Source organism: Amblyomma mixtum, chromosome 7 (assembly GCF_055824585.1).
Source record: "Amblyomma mixtum isolate Tamu chromosome 7, ASM5582458v1, whole genome shotgun sequence".
NCBI lineage: Eukaryota > Metazoa > Arthropoda > Arachnida > Ixodida > Ixodidae > Amblyomma > Amblyomma mixtum.
This window is the reverse complement of record NC_143018.1, coordinates 30,899,231-30,919,080: the sequence shown is the minus strand read 5'-3', so window position 1 is coordinate 30,919,080 and position 19,850 is coordinate 30,899,231. Positions and strand designations below refer to the sequence as shown.

Here is a 19,850-nt window from a genome sequence, read left to right as displayed (position 1 = left end):
TCGATGAAGGCGAAATTCTAGAGGCTTGTGTACTGTGCGATGTCAGTGCACGTTAAAAGGCCCCAGGTGGTCGAAATTCCCGCAGCCCTTCACTACGGCGTCTCTCATAACCCGAGTCGCTTTTGGACGTTAAAATCCAATAAACCAAACCAAACCAAACCAAAGAAATTGGCAACATGTTTGTTGCGACGTTGAGCTGCAGCATTCTTGCAAGTGCAACATTGTGCGAGGAAGGAGATATACTTGCACTACATTGAATGTTTGAGACTTTTCCTGGGGCGCTATCAAAGGGAACCTTTGCGTCAACAGAATTTTTTGCGCCCTTGATAGAGTGATAAAGAGTGGTTAATCTGGCGTGCACCATTTGTCCATCAATTTGTTTCACGCATTTATTTTCAAAACTACAAACAACCCCTTTCTTATGCTTTCTGGGCGTGATCACTAACGCATGCCAGCGAGCGCATATATTTCCGCATTGCCCTTTTGATTATCCGGTATTTAATTTTTTTTTCTTATTAGTGCATCTCCACCGTTGCCAAGAACCCGCCTTTCGTTGCTTATTTCCGTCGCTGCAAACAAGAATATGCGGATTCCAAAAAAAAAAAGCTGCACCAATTTATACATCCTCGTTTTGGTAAAACTAGTAGTAATATCGCAGGTTTAACGTGTCGAGTAGACATTGAGGCTATAGGATAGACGGTGTAGTGGAGGGCTCCAAATTAACCGAGATCAGCTGGGGATTTTCGGCGTGCGACAGAGCACGCTGGTTTTTGTATTTTTAGAATCAGCAGCCGAGCTCCACACTCATTGAGCCATTTTTATGCGAAGCATACTACTATAGCTACCACTTCAGCCCTTCACTTTGGTTATGCGCCTCCAAATCACGTGATACATGACGTCACACCACGTGACACGATGACTTCACGACAGTGGAGAAACGGGGGCCCACCTCGCGCCGTCGCTGTGGTTGTGCGCCTCCAAATCACGTGACACGACGTCACACCACGTGACACGATGACGTCATGACAACGGCGTCACACCACGTGACACGATGACGTCACGACAGTGGAGAAACAGGGGCCCACCTCGCGCCGTCGCTGTGGTTGTGCGCCTCCAAATCACGTGATACATGACGTCACACCACGTGAATTGATGACGTCACGACAGTGGAGAAACGGGGGCCCACCTCGCGCCGTCGCTGTGGTTGTGCGCCTCCAAATTACGCGACACGATGATACTTCGCATTCTCCAGGCTTAACCAAGTTAAGCCTCAGCCATTTTTTTTTCTTTGTTGCCCTGCATCGTGAGGGGTTTTATTTAGAACCTGCTGTCTGAGACAATGAGCGCCTACAAAAGTATATGTTGCACTACCCACTGCGGTGGCTCAGTGGTTACGGCGCTCGATTACTTATTCGGTGTATCCGGGTTCGAACCCGGCCCCGGGGGACACGTTTCGACGGAGGCGAAGCGCAAAAGGCACCGTGTGCTGCGCGATGTCAGTGTACGTTAAAGGGCAACTGCGCCACTTTTTGAGAATATCGAGATACTCAAGGATTCAAATCTATATAGGCTGTAGGTAAGACATGCTAAGTGTTTTTGCACTACCATTTAAAATAGCGAAGTAATCGACGATTAAATTTTGCACTTTTCAAAACAATGGAGGAGCGCGCGCGGGGAAGTTTAGTGTGACGTCATGGAAGGTATGACTTCGAATTACCACTGCCGTCAGCCACGCCCTGCCGTGCCTAGTGGGACGCGGCCAAACAACGTTCGGCGGGCTTTGCCTTCGGTGGCATTGGTTTTTTTCCTTCAAAGCAGGCGTTTATGCGTTGGAAATGTACTGATACCTTCGATGAGAAGTTTGAAGGCCGTCCCAATTTTAATTGGTGATTATGTCAGCGTTTCAAATGCTAGGCCAAAAGGACTTCGCATACTTTACCTGGAAATTTCACACATTCGACCCTTTTTAGCTCGTCGATTTCTAAAACCTATGCAGTTGCTCTTTATTAAGGATCCCCAGCTGGTAGAAATTATTCCGGAGGCCTCCCCTACTGCGCCTGTTTCTCTTTTTTTTTTCACTCCCACCTTCCTCCCTCTCTTACGGCACGGTTGAGGTGTCCATCAAGAAGTGAGACAGGTACTGCGCCATTTCCTTTCCTCAAAAACCACCATCACAACGTTGTTGGATCCTCGCGCTAATATTTCATCTATTTGTGAGAAATGACGCAAATAAAAGGAAGGCATTCTCAATCGGTGCTTAAATGACTATGATGATGATCAAAACGTTTATTAAAGCCACAATGCCTTAGTTGAAGGGAAGGCTGATCGGGTCCCTAGTCCGGGACGCCGTTGGTGAAAGCCGCTGCCCGTGCTCTGGCGACGAGGGCTCGTTGTTCCTCGAGGTCCGAGCTGGACAGGGATGGATGGATGGATGGATGGAAACAACTTTATTACACACACACACACACAAAAAATCTTCCAGGGTGGTCCCCTACTGGTCCAGGAGTCCACGGGCAAATGCTTCACGTAAAGCCCGATCCACCAGCCATTTCTGGTCGGCGGGCTGAGCGGTCCGTAAAGCAGCCTCCCAGGAAGAATGAGTGGGATTGGGGATGGGGGATACTGCCTTTGGGGAAGGAAATTCCCAAAGGTAATGGAAAAGTGTGGATTTGGGCACGCCACAGGTGTTACAATCAGGAGGAAAGGTGGGATGAAAGCATGAGAGGCGGTGGGGTGAAATAAAGCAGCCTGTCTGTAATTGCCGCCATGTGGCGCTGGATAAGGGCGACAAGGTACTGTGGGGTGGTGGCAGTGTCATGCGGCTGAATTTGTAAAATGTGGTAATTTGGTGATATGTAGAGAGGACCGAAGGGGCTTCTTGCGCAGGGTTGGGTGCCTGATCCTCCGGGGTCCGGGAGGAGAGTTCTCGGGCCAGCGCATGAACGCGCTCATTACCGGGGATCGAGGCATGCCCAGGGACCCACGACAGAGTAACCGTTCGGTCGAGAGAGGTGGCCGTGGTAAGAATACGTTGTGTTGCCGGAGTCGCCACGCCCTTTAGGTAGTGGCGGTACGCGGCCTGTGAATCTGTGCAAATTTCTGTTATGTTTTTGTCAATGATGGAGTGGGCCAGAGCAAGTGCGATGGCGGCTCCTTCCGCCTCTGCAGGCGAATTAGTTCGAATAGTGGCGGCGGCCCCCACTGTGCCGTCTTCATAGGCTGCGACTGCCGTGAAATATCCTGGTTTAGAATTTTGTGCCGCGTCGACATAAAGGATATCGAAGCGGTTGCTGTATGTTTTGGTGTAATAGCTCGCTCGTGCCTGCCGCCTACCGTGACCTGGAGACTAGCACTCATATTGCGCGGTAGGGGCTTCTGATATATGTGATCCTGCGTGCGCAGAGAAATCATGTAAGGTGTAGGACTTGTTGGGGTGGAAATGGGTGGATTGAGACGTAGCTGTCGCAGTAGGCATTGTCCTTTTTCCGTGCGACTCAGGCGGACTAATTGGTTGGTGCGTTGAGCCTCTATTAATTCGATCACTGTATTGTGGGTACCAGTGGCCAGGAGACGTTTCGTGCTAACCGTCCGTGGAAGACGTAAGGCAGAGGTGACAGCCGTGCGTATTAGGATGTCTGCCTGTTGTCTTTGCCGCTGAGTGAGTATGTGGTATGGAAGGTGGTATGTAATGCGGCTAATGATTAGTGCATTTGTCATATTGAGGGTCTCGCGTTCAGACAGCCCATGATTGCGTGCTGCCACCCGCCTGATAAGTGCAGCGACCTGTTTGGTCTGTCTCTGCAAGAGCTGAAGGGTGGCGGTTGCATCGAGTGTGTTGTTAATTAGAAGGCCGAGAATCTTCACCTGAGGCACAATGGGCACTGGATTCCCGTACATGTGCAGTTCAATCGGGGGGTCACTGGACAGGGCCGCCTCCCAGCCCTCCCGCGTTGGCTGATTTATGATGTCAATGCTGTCATTTTTCTGACAAGCCCATACCATGTGGTACAAGTTTGCCTTCTGGCCACAAAATTTGCACTGTGCCGAAAAGGACTCGACCTCAATGGCGTGAAGCGTAGCTGGGTTATTGAAAGACAGTTTGTAGCCTGCGAAGGTGACATTCCTCCGATTTACTGAGACCCTTAGCGGGCCTCGGGAGACACCCAGTTTTATTGCGTGTTTCTCCTTTCAAATGACGCCATAGATATTAGAACAAACGGATCACCGTGTGGTATTCGCCTACTGCCACTAAATAATTTAGAAACTAATTTTTTCTTCTATGCTGTCCCGGTTTCACCAACCGAATGATGGCTGTGATGTGAATGAAGCTAAGAAAGGCTGTGATACGAACGCTGTGAAGAAAGGCTGTGATACGAAGAAAGCTAAAAACTGCCCCAGCACACATGAAAAAATTGGCTTACGAAACTTGTCTGCGGTCTTTACTTGAATATGCTTCAGTCGTGTGGGACCCGTACACGAAAAAGGACATAATGGTCCTTGAAAAAGTCAATAGGAAAGCGGTTAGGTTTATATACGGAAAATACAAAAGGGAAGACTCGCCCTCGCAGTTAATGATGTCAAATAACATTCCTACACTAGAAATCCGCCGAAGGATAAATAGATTGGTATTCTTGTTTAATAGTTTAACAGGTAAAAATAAACTGAAGCTTCCGGAGTCCATTAAGCGTCGTCTAGTGAGAAGGACTCGGAACGTTCATGAACATTCACTTACTCCTCTTTTCGCCAAAACTCACAGTTTAAATACAGTTTTTTCCCTAGAACAGTGCAACATCGGAATTCTGTACCGGAATCTGTTTTTTCCTCGGAAAATTTTTCTGATGCGTTAAATCGTCTACTTACCTGCTAATATTGCTTATATGTATGTTTTGTATCCGTGTGCTGCTAATATTGTATAAGTTTATTCTTTTGGTTTTATTCTTTTGGTATCCGTGCGCTGCTAACATTGTATAAGTTTATTCTTTTGGTTTTATTCTTTTGGTATCCGTGTGCTGCTAATATTGAATAATTTTATTCTTTTGGTTATGTAACAATGTAAGTTCACTCCTGCTTGGGCCAAGCAGTGGCCTGCAGTATTCTGAAATAAATAAATAAATCAACATTAGGTCACGTGAGGCACGGAAAAACTAATACAAACACTGATGCGTTGTTTTGACTCACTCTAGCACTTAAATCAGCTGGCTTCAAGACCTATAATCACAACGAACGACGTATCAGCAGTTGTATTGCCATTTTATTGCACCTCACGCGGCCTAATTTCCTCTACACGTCACAGCCATCGTTATGTTGGTGAAACCGAAACAGGGTCATGAAGAAATTCAAATATAAATTATTTATTATGAGTTGGTGAGATACCACGCGGTGCTCCGTGTACACCAATGTCTAACGCATCGTTTGAAAGAAGAAAGCACGCAAGCAAACATTTGGTATCAATAGTCCTTCATTGAGTTAGAGCAGTGCTAAGAATTTGATTAAAGATTTACGCAAATATGTAAAAGGTGAGGAATAATAGCTCAAGATTTCACATAAACTTGAAGTACAAAGAATTGGCGGTAGTACATTACAAAAGCGTCAATTAGGCATCTTCCCAGGCCCCAGACTTCCTGTAAGTTTTCTGTCGCATATAATGGGTACCATTATCGCACTTCCCAGCGCAGACAGCTACGGGTGGTTAAATCTATGCGCCAGATCATCTCATTTTGTCCGGAAACAAGAAGTATGCCGAGATGCAAAAAAAATGGGGCTGAACCGGGTACCGAACCGGTTCGGAACGGTTCCTTTGAATCGTTCCGGTTCGGGTTCAGTTCCAAGATGGCGAAAAAATTATGGGTTCGGTTCGGTTCCGGTTCCGGGCGAAAATTCGGGTTCGGTTCTGGTTTAGGGTTCGGGTTCGGTTCCGGTTCGACACCCTGGGTATCGATAACGCAGTATGCTAAGGTGTCTAATATTTTGGCGACACTTGTACATTTAAGACTCCATCGGGGATGCCACCGAGTATCGAATGAGAAGTGCCAGTCTGAATTCGCTCTTGCTATACGCTGCATATCTTCTGTTCCTCTACGTAGACTCGGCGCTGCACTTAACCTGCGTCAACAGTGAGAAACTCCTGCTTCGCGACACTCTTCCCTGTGCCTTCTGCAACGGTGGCGTCGTGTTCCGCGAATCTGGGTGCTGTAATTTCTGAAAAGAGGGCGCCACGCATATGATGAAGCGACGGGCAGACGCTGGGGGAAGGGGGGCGGGGGTCATATTGTCCGAATACTTGCGCGAGTAGACAGCATTCGAAGATGATCTTTCGACAGTATACCCCGATTATTCATAACACGGTGGCGGTGTTGTAGTTCCGTAACGCGAATGCGCAGGATACAAACCGGGAAATGCATCCTGCATTAAAACCTGGAAAATACAGAACTACATTTCTGGGGGGTTTAACGTCCCAGATCTACTCGGGAACGCCGTAGTTGAAGGTCTCTGTAAATTTCGACCACCTGGGATTCTTTAACGTGCACTGACATCACACAGTACACGGGCCTCTAGAATTTTGTCTCCATCGAAATTAGACCCCAGCGGCCGGGATCGAACCCGCGTCTTTCAGGTCAACAGCCGAGCGACATAACCACTGAGCCACCGCGGCAGCTCAAATATGGAAATGGAACTACAGAGGAATTCAGTGGTTGTAAAAAAATGAGGAAAAGACACCAAGGGCGACTGAAATTCGTAGTTGGTCCAGACGAACAAATGAACAGGGCGGAAATTTCGCGTTACTCGCTCTAGACCAGGGGAATTCGACCTTGACAGGTGCGAATTCTGCAGGCATTATGCTGACCCATACCACATGGTGTGGTGCTGCCAGTATAAAAATTGGCTGTGGCTTAGATAAGGTTAAGCCTGGATATCTCGAAGGGAAAAGCTCTCGCTGCTTTTCAGCCAACTCCCAAGCTACCACTTCTGGATCGGTGTTTCTGCGCCGTCCGACTGTTGCTCCTTCTCCTTCCATGGCAATTGGCTGCGCCTGTTCTATGGGCAACTGCGCACGGCTGCGGCGAAAGGTCAAACGGTGGCGAGGAGGAGAAGCGACGGCGCACATGCGCAGTAGCGCGCGGCTGCGGCGACGGCGGCCACCTGCGCCGTGCGTGACGTCGCTCGGTTTCGCGCATGCGCAGAAGTGGCAAATCTGGCCTCCGGCTCACGCGAAGTGCGGTGTTGACTAGCCTAGTGAAGCTTTGCGCTTCAAAATACAAATATAGACAGCATAAGTCAGCAACTAGGGAGTGCTGGGAGGCGGCCCTGTCCAGCTCGGACCGGGACGCCTAACGGGCACTGGTCAACCCGCCGAGGTGGCTCAGTGGTTAAGGCGCTCGTCTACCGAGCCGGAGTACCCGTGTTCGTACCCGACCCCGGCGGCCGAGTTTTTATAGAGACGGAACGCAAAAGGCGACCGTTTGCTGTGCGTTGTCAGTGCACGTTAAAGATCTCCAGGAGGTCGAAATTACTGTGGAGACCTGCACTACGGCACCTCTTTCTTTCACTCGCATCTTCCTCCCTTCCCTTACGGCGCGGTTCAGGTATCCACCGAGATGTAAGACAGATACTGCGCCATTTCATTTCCTCAAGGAAGTATTAAGTGACGTCACTGTGCGCAGGTGGCGTGCCTCGCCGCGCGCGCTCGCCTTCCTTTCCTTAAAATGATACAGGCCACCCTGCACTGTGACGTCACTGGCAGTGTCAAGCTAGTCGGCCGCGCGCTGTTGGCAGTGCAGGGGAAAACTGAAAATTGGTTTTGAGAAAAGTAAATGGCGCAGTAACGGACACCCCAACCGCGACGTAAGAAGGAGTGAAAGAAGGAAGGAAGAAAGAGGTGCCGTAGTGGAGGTCTCCGGAATTATTTCGACCGCCTGTGCAATTTCGCGCCATGTCAACGTGCCTGATGTGATGTGTACACCAGAGTGATGGGTCACGGCAACTTCTGTTGTGCTGTGGGGTGCACAAATTCTTCATCTGTGACAACGGGCGTGATCTACAATAGGTTTCCTAGCAATAAGAACCTTCGCGACAAGTGGGTGAGAGCTGTCCGCCGTGTCAACTGGTCTCCGAGGAAGCATTCCCGCTTGTGTTCGGAACATTTCGCGCCAGATTGCTATGAAGACAGCGTGTACTTCAGAGAGAGCTTTGGACTTGCTAAGGTTTCGTTCAACCGACGCTTGAAGGCATATTCTGTGCCAACGTTATTCGAGTACAACCGCCCATCGCAGCGGCCAGCTGAACGAAGCGCGGCCGTCAAGAGGAAGCGGTATGTTGGATTATGGCGTGAACTCACTTCGAAAAGCTTGCCGTCGAGACAAAGCTTCGCAAAGAGAATACTGTTGGTGGTGCATGCCCCTGCAAGGGCGTTGCGCACCGCGGCAACGTTCGGGCAGCAGATTCTTTCATCAGGCTGGGTCGGCCGGCACTCGCCACATGAACAGCTGTCAGCGGGAGCATCACATTAACTTTTGTTCTGACGACTGTGTCACAAATTCATGCACGAGAAATGGCTCAAGTAATTACTTCTCAGAGTTCAGACCGTCTCCATGCTGCAGGTGACGCGGCCTGTGGTGTGACTCGGCGGGCTCGCGCGGCGGTGGATCATACCTGAAAGGCGACTCGTCCAGTCCAAAATCGTCGAATGAGTCGTCTTCTAAAGACTCGCTGGTCTCAGAAAAGCTGTTCTCCGCTCTTTCAGTCATGTCGACAGCGCGGCTCAGGGTAGTTGCGATATCTTCGGGGACTTCGCAGCGCGGCGAATCCGTCAGTGACGTCACAGTCAATACCGCACGAAGGCACCTCCCCGGTTTCGGTTTTGCGGTTTCGGTTTCGAGTTGTGCGTTTTTTGCTGTTTAAAAATTATTTTAGGGTCACTTTTAAAAACCTTGTATCGTACACATTACAGGAGGTTCTTAGGAACACAAATCAGCCATTAACTTAAAATGGCTGAAAAATCGTCGGAGTTGCCCTTTAAAAGTGAGAAGGAGCGAAAGAGGGGGGAGGCGAACTCTTGCTCTTTCTGTGGTGAGTTTTCTTTTGCGAGTAGTCTCGGATCATTCCGTGGCGACGAACGGAGGACTTTGCATTTTCCCCGAAAGTCGTACTAACACCTACCGCGTTAAAGGGGAGGAGTTAAAAGGAAGATGGACTCTTGCCCTTTCTGCGATGAGTTTTCGGAGTAGCTTACGTGGAGACGAATGGCGGACTTCGCTTTTTCCCCGAACGTCGGGCTAACAGCTACCGCTTCAAAGGTTACTAGGGGCGAAAGAAGAGGGAACACGAACTGTTGCTCTTTCTGCGACGAGTTTTGGGAGTAGCTTCCGTTCATTCCGTACCGACGAACGGCGGACGTTACATTTTCCCCAAACATCGTGCTAACAGCTACAGCTTCAAAGGTTACTAGGGGCGAAAGAAGAGGGAACACGAACTGTTGCTCTTTCTGCGACGAGTTTTGGGAGTAGCTTCCGTTCATTCCGTACCGACGAACGGCGGACTTCGCTTTTTCCCCGAACGTCGGGCTAACAGCTACCGCTTCAAAGGTTACTAGGGGCGAAAGAAGAGGGAACACGAACTGTTGCTCTTTCTGCGACGAGTTTTGGGAGTAGCTTCCGTTCATTCCGTACCGACGAACGGCGGACGTTACATTTTCCCCGAACATCGTGCTAACAGCTACAGCTTCAAAGGTTACTAGGGGCGAAAGAAGAGGGAACACGAACTGTTGCTCTTTCTGCGACGAGTTTTGGGAGTAGCTTCCGTTCATTCCGTACCGACGAACGGCGGACTTCGCTTTTTCCCCGAACGTCGGGCTAACAGCTACCGCTTCAAAGGTTACTAGGGGTGAAAGAAGAGGGAACACGAACTGTTGCTCTTTCTGCGACGAGTTTTGGGAGTAGCTTCCGTTCATTCCGTACCGACGAACGGCGGACGTTACATTTTCCCCGAACATCGTGCTAACAGCTGCAGCTTCAAAGGTTACTAGGGGCGAAAGAAGAGGGAACACGAAATGTTGCTCTTTCTGCGACGAGTTTTGGGAGTAGCTTCCGTTCATTCCGTACCGACGAACGGCGGACGTTACATTTTCCCCGAACATCGTGCTAACAGCTACAGCTTCAAAGGTTACTAGGGGCGAAAGAAGAGGGAACACGAACTGTTGCTCTTTCTGCGACGAGTTTTGGGAGTAGCTTCCGTTCATTCCGTACCGACGAACGGCGGACGTTACATTTTCCCCGAACATCGCGCTAACAGCTACAGCTTCAAAGGTTACTAGGGGCGAAAGAAGAGGGAACACGAACTGTTGCTCTTTCTGCGACGAGTTTTGGGAGTAGCTTCCGTTCATTCCGTACCGACGAACGGCGGACTTCGCTTTTTCCCCGAACGTCGGGCTAACAGCTACCGCTTCAAAGGTTACTAGGGGCGAAAGAAGAGGGAACACGAACTGTTGCTCTTTCTGCGACGAATTTTGGGAGTAGCTTCCGTTCATTCCGTACCGACGAACGGCGGACGTTACATTTTCCCCGAACATCGTGCTAACAGCTACAGCTTCAAAGGTTACTAGGGGCGAAAGAAGAGGGAACACGAACTGTTGCTCTTTCTGCGACGAGTTTTGGTAGTAGCTTCCGTTCATTCCGTACCGACGAACGGCGGACTTCGCTTTTTCCCCGAACGTCGGGCTAACAGCTACCGCTTCAAAGGTTACTAGGGGCGAAAGAAGAGGGAACACGAACTGTTGCTCTTTCTGCGACGAGTTTTGGGAGTAGCTTCCGTTCATTCCGTACCGACGAACGGCGGACTTCGCTTTTTCCCCGAACGTCGGGCTAACAGCTACCGCTTCAAAGGTTACTAGGGGCGAAAGAAGAGGGAACACGAACTGTTGCTCTTTCTGCGACGAGTTTTGGGAGTAGCTTCCGTTCATTCCGTACCGACGAACGGCGGATGTTACATTTTCCCCGAACATCGTGCTAACAGCTACAGCTTTAAAGGTTACAAGGAGCGAAAGAGTGAAGACGAACTCATACCCGGCGTGGTGGCTCAGTGGTTAGGGCGCTCGGCTACTTAGCCGGAGTACCCGGGTTCGAACCCGACCGCGGCGGCAGCGTTTCGATGGAGGCGAAGCGCAAAAGGCGCCCGTGTGCTGTGCGATGTCAGTGCACGTTAAAGATCCCGGGGTCGAAATCATTCCGGAGCCCTCCACTGCGGCACCTCTTCCTTGCTTTCTTATCTCAGACCCTCCTTTATCCCTCCTCTTAGGGCGTGGTTCAGGTGTTCACCGAGATAAGTGACACAGATGCTGAACCATTTCCTTTCGCAAAAACCGATTTAACAAAACGATATTTTGCTCTTTCTGCGACGAGTTTTGTGAGAAGTTTCCGCTCATTCCGTGGAGACGAACGGTGGACGTTGAATTTTCCCCGAACGTCGTGCTAAAGGCCGATTCACACGACGGTCCGTTTGCCCGCGGCCCGCGCATGACGTGTTCATACGCCACTAAAAACTGGCCTGCGATCCGATGGCGTCCAGCGGATGCGACAGACCAAAATATCAGACGACGCGCTGGGTGTACCACAGTTGCCAGATTATTTTAAAATGTTTGGCAGCGCTAGTCGAACTGGTTTTTTGCTTCCGACCCATGACTGTGCGATTGAATGAAAGAAAAACATCACTGAACTGCAGAGGAAACCCTGTAAAGCGGGTGCGGCCCTTTGTCCAATTCCTCAGTGGCCTGGGCCGTCTTGCTAGCTCAGTTGCCAGAACTAGCGCCCGCATCTTCACGGGCCGCCGCTAATTCCCACGAGGCGAGAGGCTCCTGAGTTTCCTTGCTTCACTAGGGCTACAAAGGGCTGTCGTGGACCGGGGTGCAGTCGTGACCTGTTATTTTTTTTCTGATGCGTCTGCGTGTTTGAGTTCAGATGGGCAAAGAACATGGTTTGGTTTATGGGGTTTTAACGTCCCAAAGCGACTAAGGCTATGAGAGACGCCGTAGTGGAGGGCTCCGGAAATTTCGACCACCTGGGGTTCTTTAACGTGCACTGACATCGCACAGTAAACGGGCCTCTAGAATTTCTCCTCCAAAGAAATTCCAGCCGCCGCGGCCGGGATCGAACCCGCGTCTTTCGGGTCAGCAGCCGAGCACCATAACCGCTAAGCCACCGCGGCGGCCCAAAGAACATCATGTCAAACCGAAGATATCGGCGATTATAAACAAAGAACATCATTTATAATCGCCGATATCTTCGGTTTGACATCGCACAGCTCATAGATACCATCTGCAGCAACTCTTTCTCTTTCTTCTGTAACTCCCACGGCGCGGTTGAGGTCTCCACTGAGGACAGTTGCTGCGCCTTTCATTTTCTCCAAAATCAATTTAGCTTAAAAAATTTGCCGTGTGGTGACTAGTGATGGAATACCCGCTATTGCTATTTTCCTAACCGGAGTGAATGTCATTTCATGAAGAGAAAAAAAGCAACGGTAGTTTTGAGCTGATGGTCAGCCGGAATAGAATCAAGCGCCCGAGGCAAGGAAATTTTCTGCCGCCTGAAAATATTTCGAGATATTTGCTTCTTCACTGAGGAAGGCAAGTGGCGGCGAGTTTTAATGTACAGCAGCACTTTTCTATCCATGCGTGGCGTCCGAAAGACTATTGAAAAGGCAACACGAACGAGCCGGTAATTGGTAAATTGGTTTTTTGAGGAAAGGAAATGGCGCAGTATATGTCTCGCATATCTCGGCGGACACCTGAACCGCGCCATAAGGGAAGGTAGGAGTGAAAGAAGAAAGAGAGAAAGAGGTGCCATAGTGGAGGTCTCTGGAATAATTTCGACCACTATAACCTGGGGGTCTTTAGCGTGCACTGACATCGCACAGCAGACGGGCGCCTCTTGCATTTCGCCTCCATCGAAACGCGGCCGCCGCGGTCGGGTTCGAACCCGGGCACTCCGGCTCGGTAGACGAGCGCCTCACCACAGAGCCACCGCGGCGGGTCGAGCCGGAACGGCGAAGTTGTATCCAAACACAATAATACCAGAGGTATGGAATCATACAGGCGCGCATGGAGGCAGGCGTGCTTTGTGCAGCGGTGATATTGCATCATCATTATTACCGCTGTTAACTGTATACATAGCCGACACTGCCCTTGGGTCACCGAAATTTTCTGCTTATTCCTACCGTGGATTTTGCCAATGCAGCTCCTGGTGTTACAGTGCACTGCCCAGCGCCGCCCAGTACCATCGCTAACGGAGCCGTCGACATCCCTCAGGGACCACTGGTAAAGGACGCTGTGGTCCACTATCGGTGTAATCCGGGCTACGGGCTGGTCGGACCCAGCGAGCGCACCTGCCAGAGCGACGGAACATGGTCGGGCGCCGAGCCCACGTGCCAAGGTCAGTGTGTGGTGTGGGTCTGGAAGACTGTTGGTTTTGCGTATTAAAGAAGCAAGACGAAGAAATGGACCGTAGTCCTCCACTTTCCTTTTTTTTTTGTAAGCAGCGAAATGTGGGCTTGCACTGCAGCCCGTGCTTACCGCTTCCGTCTTCTCATAAGTTCTCATATCCTCCCCGCGTATGTAAAGAGTGCACAGCATAATCTGAGCAGAAAAAAAATTAGGACGGTTACCGCTGGTAACACCAGCTAAGAGTTGGCGTGAAATAAAAAGAAAAGAGCAGCCACCATACTGCAATTATTGCATGCCTCACGGGATCTCAAATAGTCTGTTACGTCACAGCCGTCGTTCGGCCGTTGGAACCGGAACAGCATGCGAGAAAAAAATTATCAATTATTTATCTATTGTTGGCGAAATCAACGTGGCATTCCATGTATTCTAATGATCTGCGCATCGTTTGAAAGACAGAACACACAACACTCCTTCAAAAGAATATAGACACCCATTTTTGGCATCGTGTTCTCTCCTTTGTAATGATGCTTAAGGCGTTACTACACATTGGCCACCACATGATATTCGCATACGACCGCTAAATAAGCTATAATCGATTTTGTTCTCTCTCCTAGCTGTTTCGGTTTCAACAAACGACCGATGGCTATGACGTCAAATGCCAGTATGGGTCACGTGAGGCACGTAAATTGCCATATAATCGCTCCTTCGTCGTTTTAATTCTCTGCAAAGCTACAGCCAGGCTACCTTAAGAGTCTGAGTCACAACGAACGTGAAAGCAGCGATTATATATATCACAGCTTTTATGTAGGCCTCACGTGATATATGCTGGCCTTCACGTCATCATCCATCGCTCGGCTGTTGAAACCGAAAGTGATAAGAGAAGAAATTCAATTATAAACTATTTAGCGGCCGTAGTAATGCCTTAGGCATTAATATAACGATGCAAACGTGCAACCGAAATTTGTCTAAACGCATTTAATTAAGCGGTCGCTGCGCGAACCACGGAGCGAGATGAGATGCAGGACTTAGAAGGAGAACAAGACAAGTGCGGCCTATCATTTCCCTATTACCTCCACGACTTAACTGGCCCGTCAGTGTCACTCAAGTATAATTATGACTTAATTGGATCTTTGGACATTGTTACGTTCTAGCTTGGCGGAGTTAAGAGATGAGATGCCCTTGGGTTGTGATTCGTTCAGGCCCCTAGGTGCCGGCTCGATACGATGTTGTTCGGACTCTAGAGCTGTACTGTTACGGGGGAAACTGTGCAGTAGATTTATTTTACATTTTTAGAGCAGAGTCAGGAGCGCCTGGGTAACACACCATCAGCCCGATCAATACAGTTCATATTCGCCAGCCAGGAATAAGATTCTGTGAAAGCTTCTGCCCAGTCAAGTAGGCAGTTGTGGACACTTGGGGTAACGCCCATAACAGGATGCGATGCTAATGCACTCTCGTAGTTTGGTCAGTGGCAATGGGGAAAGACAGAGCAATCGAAAACTGCTGTGTCGGAGATTTCACCACTGCGGCAAGCATTCCGTTCAGAGCCCCCGGGAACGGAATTTCAACCCGCCTTTAGCAGACGAAGGTGAGCAACCTCGTAGTCCCCTTGCAGAATATGTGGAACTGAAGATCTCTGCCACTTCCGTAGCCACCTCTCGGTAACCCGGCAAGTTGGAGATTCCGTGTAAAGAGGGGGGGAGCATGTCGCTCCCTCAAGCAAACCGGAGATAGACTGCCATTTAACGCCGTCGCTGCCGCCGCCTGCATTCCTTTCCGCCTCGTTGCCTCCTGGTGGCTCATCCGCCTCCACCTTGGTGAAGAGTCCGCGAGGAATTTTGTAGCGAAAGCTACACTACTATAGCTGGTACGCAATTCGCCGTGAGCCACCGAATGACCTTGAAACGACCTTGAGAAAAATTATGGCTAGTGTTGTTATGCGCATATACCTAACCATGTGTGGTCCACTTAGTGGACCTTTTTGACCTTCAATTTTGATCTTGACATTGGACCTTTGACCTTGATATTTGACCTCGAATTTTGATCTTGAACTTTGACATTGAATTTTCACCTTGCAAGTTGTCGGCAGAGGCACTAAGAAAGCCACGCGGTAATCACGTTGTGTCGCGTAATTCAATTCACAGTTGTGGCGTCAGGGCGCATACAAACAAGAGCTGTGCGCTTGACTTAGACGCTGTGGAGGACGGAGAGCGGAGCGCGCGTATAGTGCTTCGAACATTGCGGCAAGCCGCTTCTGACCATACGGTAGACATCGCTTTTTTCTTATGTAGCTTTCGCTACGGGAAGCTCGGTTCGACAGAGTTGAACGGCTGCCTGACTTTTTTCCCATGCCCGAGTTCGCCAATCTCGACAACGAAGGACTTAAAATACGGACACATTGTGAAGATTTAGTGTTAGGAATGTGTGGACAAGAAACCCCAGGGACCAAATATTAAAAGTATTCTGCTTTAGAAACGAGAGTGCTGCAGGAATTTAGTGTGGGCAGCGAAACGGGTGAGCTAGCACGTGCTCGGGAGTGCTGCTTGATCTTGACTGTCTCCGCCACGCTGCGTCGTCTCCCCGCTACATGTTTTCTCCGCCGCTTCCGGTAGGCGCGCACTGAACGGCATACGTTTCGAGAGACGCATACGCACAATCTACTGAGCCGCCACGGTGGCTCAGTGGTTATGGTGCTGGGCTGCTGACCCGATCGAAAGACGCGGGTTCGATCCCGGCCGCGGCGGTGGAATTTATTTGGAGCAGAAATTCTAGAGGCCCGTGTATTGTGCGATGTCAGTGCACGTTAAAGAACCCCTGGTGGTCGATATTATCCGGAGCCCTCCACTACGGCGTCTCTCATAGCCTTAGTCGCTTTGGGATGTTAAACCCCATAAACCAAACCAAACCAAACCACAATCTACTTTGAGTGCTCATCGTGGCCGTACACTGGTGTTGGCCTATCCAGGTGGACCTAGGTCTTTCGAAAACTTTCACGCTGATGATCCGAAATTACTTTGCTTTGTACAGAACTTGTATACATGAGCAAACTGCATAAAGTCAACAATAGCCGCGTGCATCTATCGTTGCATACCATCTCACCTTCCGCTCCTACCCCTTTTTATGAGAGCGCTGCCTCCAACGCCGATAGGGTCTTGTTTGAATCATATGAGGGTGTTTTCTCGAAGACACTCAGTCCCCTGCCTACATGGGTACCATTCTCGTTGTTATTCACTGGTTATACACTCCCGTCGTATCCGGCACCCGAGCAGATATTGCGATGAGACCCGTGTCCATGGTCGCCTGTTGCTTTCAGCGGTACGGCTGCCATTACAGGTTCAGGTCCAGCACCTGCGAGTTGTCCTTCGCCCGGTTCCATCGCCAACGGTGTCATCGATGTGCCAGGGGGAGTTCTGGTAGAAAACACCAAGATCCAGTACCGGTGTAACCAGGGCTACACGCTGGTCGGAACCAGTGAGCGTACCTGCCAGAGCGACGGCACCTGGTCGGGCGCTGAGCCTGTGTGCCAGGGTGAGTATATGGTGTGCGTTTCAGGGGCAGGCGGTTACTATTGAGTCTTATGGCGTATTCAAATCGGCGATCCGGAGCAAGTTCTCTTGCTCCGCGAAGCCGAAAAGCGTGTTTCAGTGAGCGATGTGGACTCAGATCTCGAGTTCTGACTGGACCGCGACGGTATGGCCCCTACACTCCCGTGTTCGATCCCAGCCGCTGCATTCGCATTTCGATGGAGGCAAATTCTTTTACCCGCCGCAGTGGCTCAGTGGTTAAGGCGCTCGTCTACCGAGCCGGAGTACCCGGGTTCGAACCCGACCGCACCGGCCGCGTTTCGATGGAGGCGGAACTCAAAAGGCGCCCGTGTGCTGTGCGATGTCAGTGCACGTTAAAGGTCCCCAGGTGGTCGAAATTATTCCGGAGACCTCCACTACCGCACCTCTTTCTCTCTATCTTCTTTCACTCCCACCATCCCCCTTTCCCTTAGGGCGCGGTTCAGGTGTCCACCGAGATATGAGAGACAGATACTGCGCCATTTCTTTTCCTCAAAAACCACTTTACCAATTCTTTAAGCGATAAAATAGTCACTAATAAGATATTTTTATCAACACCGCAATGCTAGAGGCCCGTGTGATGTGCGATGCTGTGCACGTTAAAGAACTCCAGATGGTCGAAGTTACCTGGAGCCCTACACTGCGGCGTCCCTCATAGCCTGAGTCACTTTGAGACTTTAAACGCCATAAACCAAACCAACTCCCTCGAAACCTTGCTCCTTTGCGGAATCTGAAAGCTTCCCCTGATGGGCGATTTGAATGCGCCATGGAATGACAGGCAGGCATGGATGTAGATGACTACAGAAGGACGTAAAATCGAAACGAAATATTTAAATTGGACGGAGTTGTGCCCGCAAACAGAAAACAACTCGGCGACGGCGGGACAGTGGTATATGTACCGCGCTATAACCGAACATTTTCGTGCTTGATAGAATTGCACATTTCTCCCTCTAGCAGTTTAGACCGAAAATTCCCCGAAAGGAACATTACTGCGTCGGTAGCACCTGGACGGCCGTTGGGTCAGAATGGCCATATCTTTGAGCCGGACTGTATGACTGAACTTTCTAGATAGCAGAGCTCTGTGTCGTTGACACCTTTGTCACTGATGTTAACTGTTCAAACTTTACCTCTTATTACTGTATCCGAAACGGGCATGAGGGTCCCACGTTCATCTGGTTTCGATCTCCGCTCTTGCCGTTACAGGTTCAGGTCCAGCACCAGCGAGTTGTCCTTCGCCCGGTTCCATCGCCAACGGTGCCATCGACGTGCCAGGGGGAGTCCTGGTAGAAAACACCAAGATCCAGTACCGGTGTAACCAGGGCTACACGCTGGTCGGACCCAGCGAGCGCACCTGCCAGAGCGACGGCACCTGGTCGGGCGCTGAGCCAATGTGCCAAGGTAAGTGTATATGGTGTGTGTCTCAGAGAGATACGGGATGCTTTTTAGTCACATGAGCGCGCACTCGGCGAAAAACCCGTGATGCTTACTGACGCCTCCGGAGCAACCCTGTGGTAACCTTCATCCATGGTCAGAGAGTGCCTTGGAATATTTTTAAACCACGGCTGAAGTTAGCTGGGACACCCTGTGTATATATATCTATATATATTGTGACGAAGAAGCTGGAAGTGGCGCGGAACGGAGCGCTCGCCAGCGGCCATTAAATCGTCTGTTGTCCACCGTTCATCGCGCCTGTTTTATATATATATATATATATATATATATATATATATATATATATATATATATATTTAAAAAATATATATTTTTTTTTTCTCGCAAGTCAGCCGGAAAAACCGGGATGTCTAGTCAGCTGTGATACTCTGAAGTTTTCTCTTCGGAACGAAGGATCGCTTACAGTGTTTGTCTTGAGACACGCTGGTTAGAGCGTACGAGTTTTGAGTCGGAACTCCTCACTTTGCAGTGAAACACGAACCACCTTTGCAGGCTGAGTGCTCGAAACTAGGTCTGCCCCCGAAGGGGGTGCAGCGGGGTTTACGGAGCTTCCTCCAAGCGCACACCCCTGAAGAAGCCGGGCGCCGGGCCGGGGGAGGCTTGTATACCCATTTTTACCGGTGGGTGTCCGGCGGTGGGTTTCGAACCAACCACCTCCCGCAGCCGAAGCGGACGCCCAGACCACTAGGCCACGACTGCGGTCGTGGCCCAGTGGTTTGAGCGCCCTTCTTTTTTTTCTTCTGCTTGTCTAATTTAAAAAAACGATAACATATTCAGTAATATTCCGAATTGATCAACACCACAAAATAAATAACTTAAAAAAAATCCCCTGTGCCCCTTGGTTTCTGTGGCTGTTGGCTTCTGTCATATATATATATATATATATATATATATATATATATATATATATATATATATATATATATATATATAAGTTGGGGAAGTCACATTGAAAAACTTAACAGATTTATTCAACGTTTCGACCAGGGACTGGTCTTTTTCAAGAATCTTGAAAAAGACCAGTCCCTGGTCGAAACGTTGAATAAATCTGTTAAGTTTTTCAATGTGACTTCCCCAACTTATTATATTTTTAATCAGTTGCCTTGAAGATTTTGTTATCCCTTATATATATATATATATATATATATATATAGTTGCAACAGTCTTGTCGTTCAATGGGCCAGGAATACTTGTAGAAGAAGGGGTCACAACATTGCAATTATCTTCATTTAATACCGACAGTTTCGAACGGAGGACCGTCCTATACCTGAGGAAGGACGGTCCTCCGTTCGAAACTGTCGGTATTAACTGAAGATAATTGCAATGTTGTGACCCCTTCTTCTATATATATATATATTCATATATGAGAAGCCAACAGCCACAGCAACCAAGGGGCAAAGGGGATT

General features: G+C 49.5%; 1 protein-coding gene across 1 annotated transcript; it reads left to right on the top strand.

Annotated features, from left to right (window-relative positions):
* The first annotated feature begins 1,693 nt into the window (after positions 1 to 1,693).
* Positions 1,694 to 18,941, top strand: LOC149335541 (complement decay-accelerating factor-like). The gene is made up of 5 exons (XM_089553962.1): positions 1,694 to 1,700; positions 13,224 to 13,418; positions 16,763 to 16,957; positions 18,196 to 18,390; positions 18,937 to 18,941. The coding sequence occupies exons 1-5, from the start codon at positions 1,694 to 1,696 to the stop codon at positions 18,939 to 18,941; spliced, it is 597 nt and encodes a 198-aa protein (XP_089410088.1).
* The last annotated feature ends 909 nt before the right edge of the window (positions 18,942 to 19,850 follow it).

Bases quoted from the DNA above. Each gene is read 5' to 3' on its own strand.
- LOC149335541 (XM_089553962.1), top strand. The intron at 13,419-16,762 runs GTCAGTGTGTGG...CTGCCATTACAG, and splicing joins CGCCGAGCCCACGTGCCAAG to GTTCAGGTCCAGCACCTGCG. The intron at 16,958-18,195 runs GTGAGTATATGG...TTGCCGTTACAG, and splicing joins CGCTGAGCCTGTGTGCCAGG to GTTCAGGTCCAGCACCAGCG.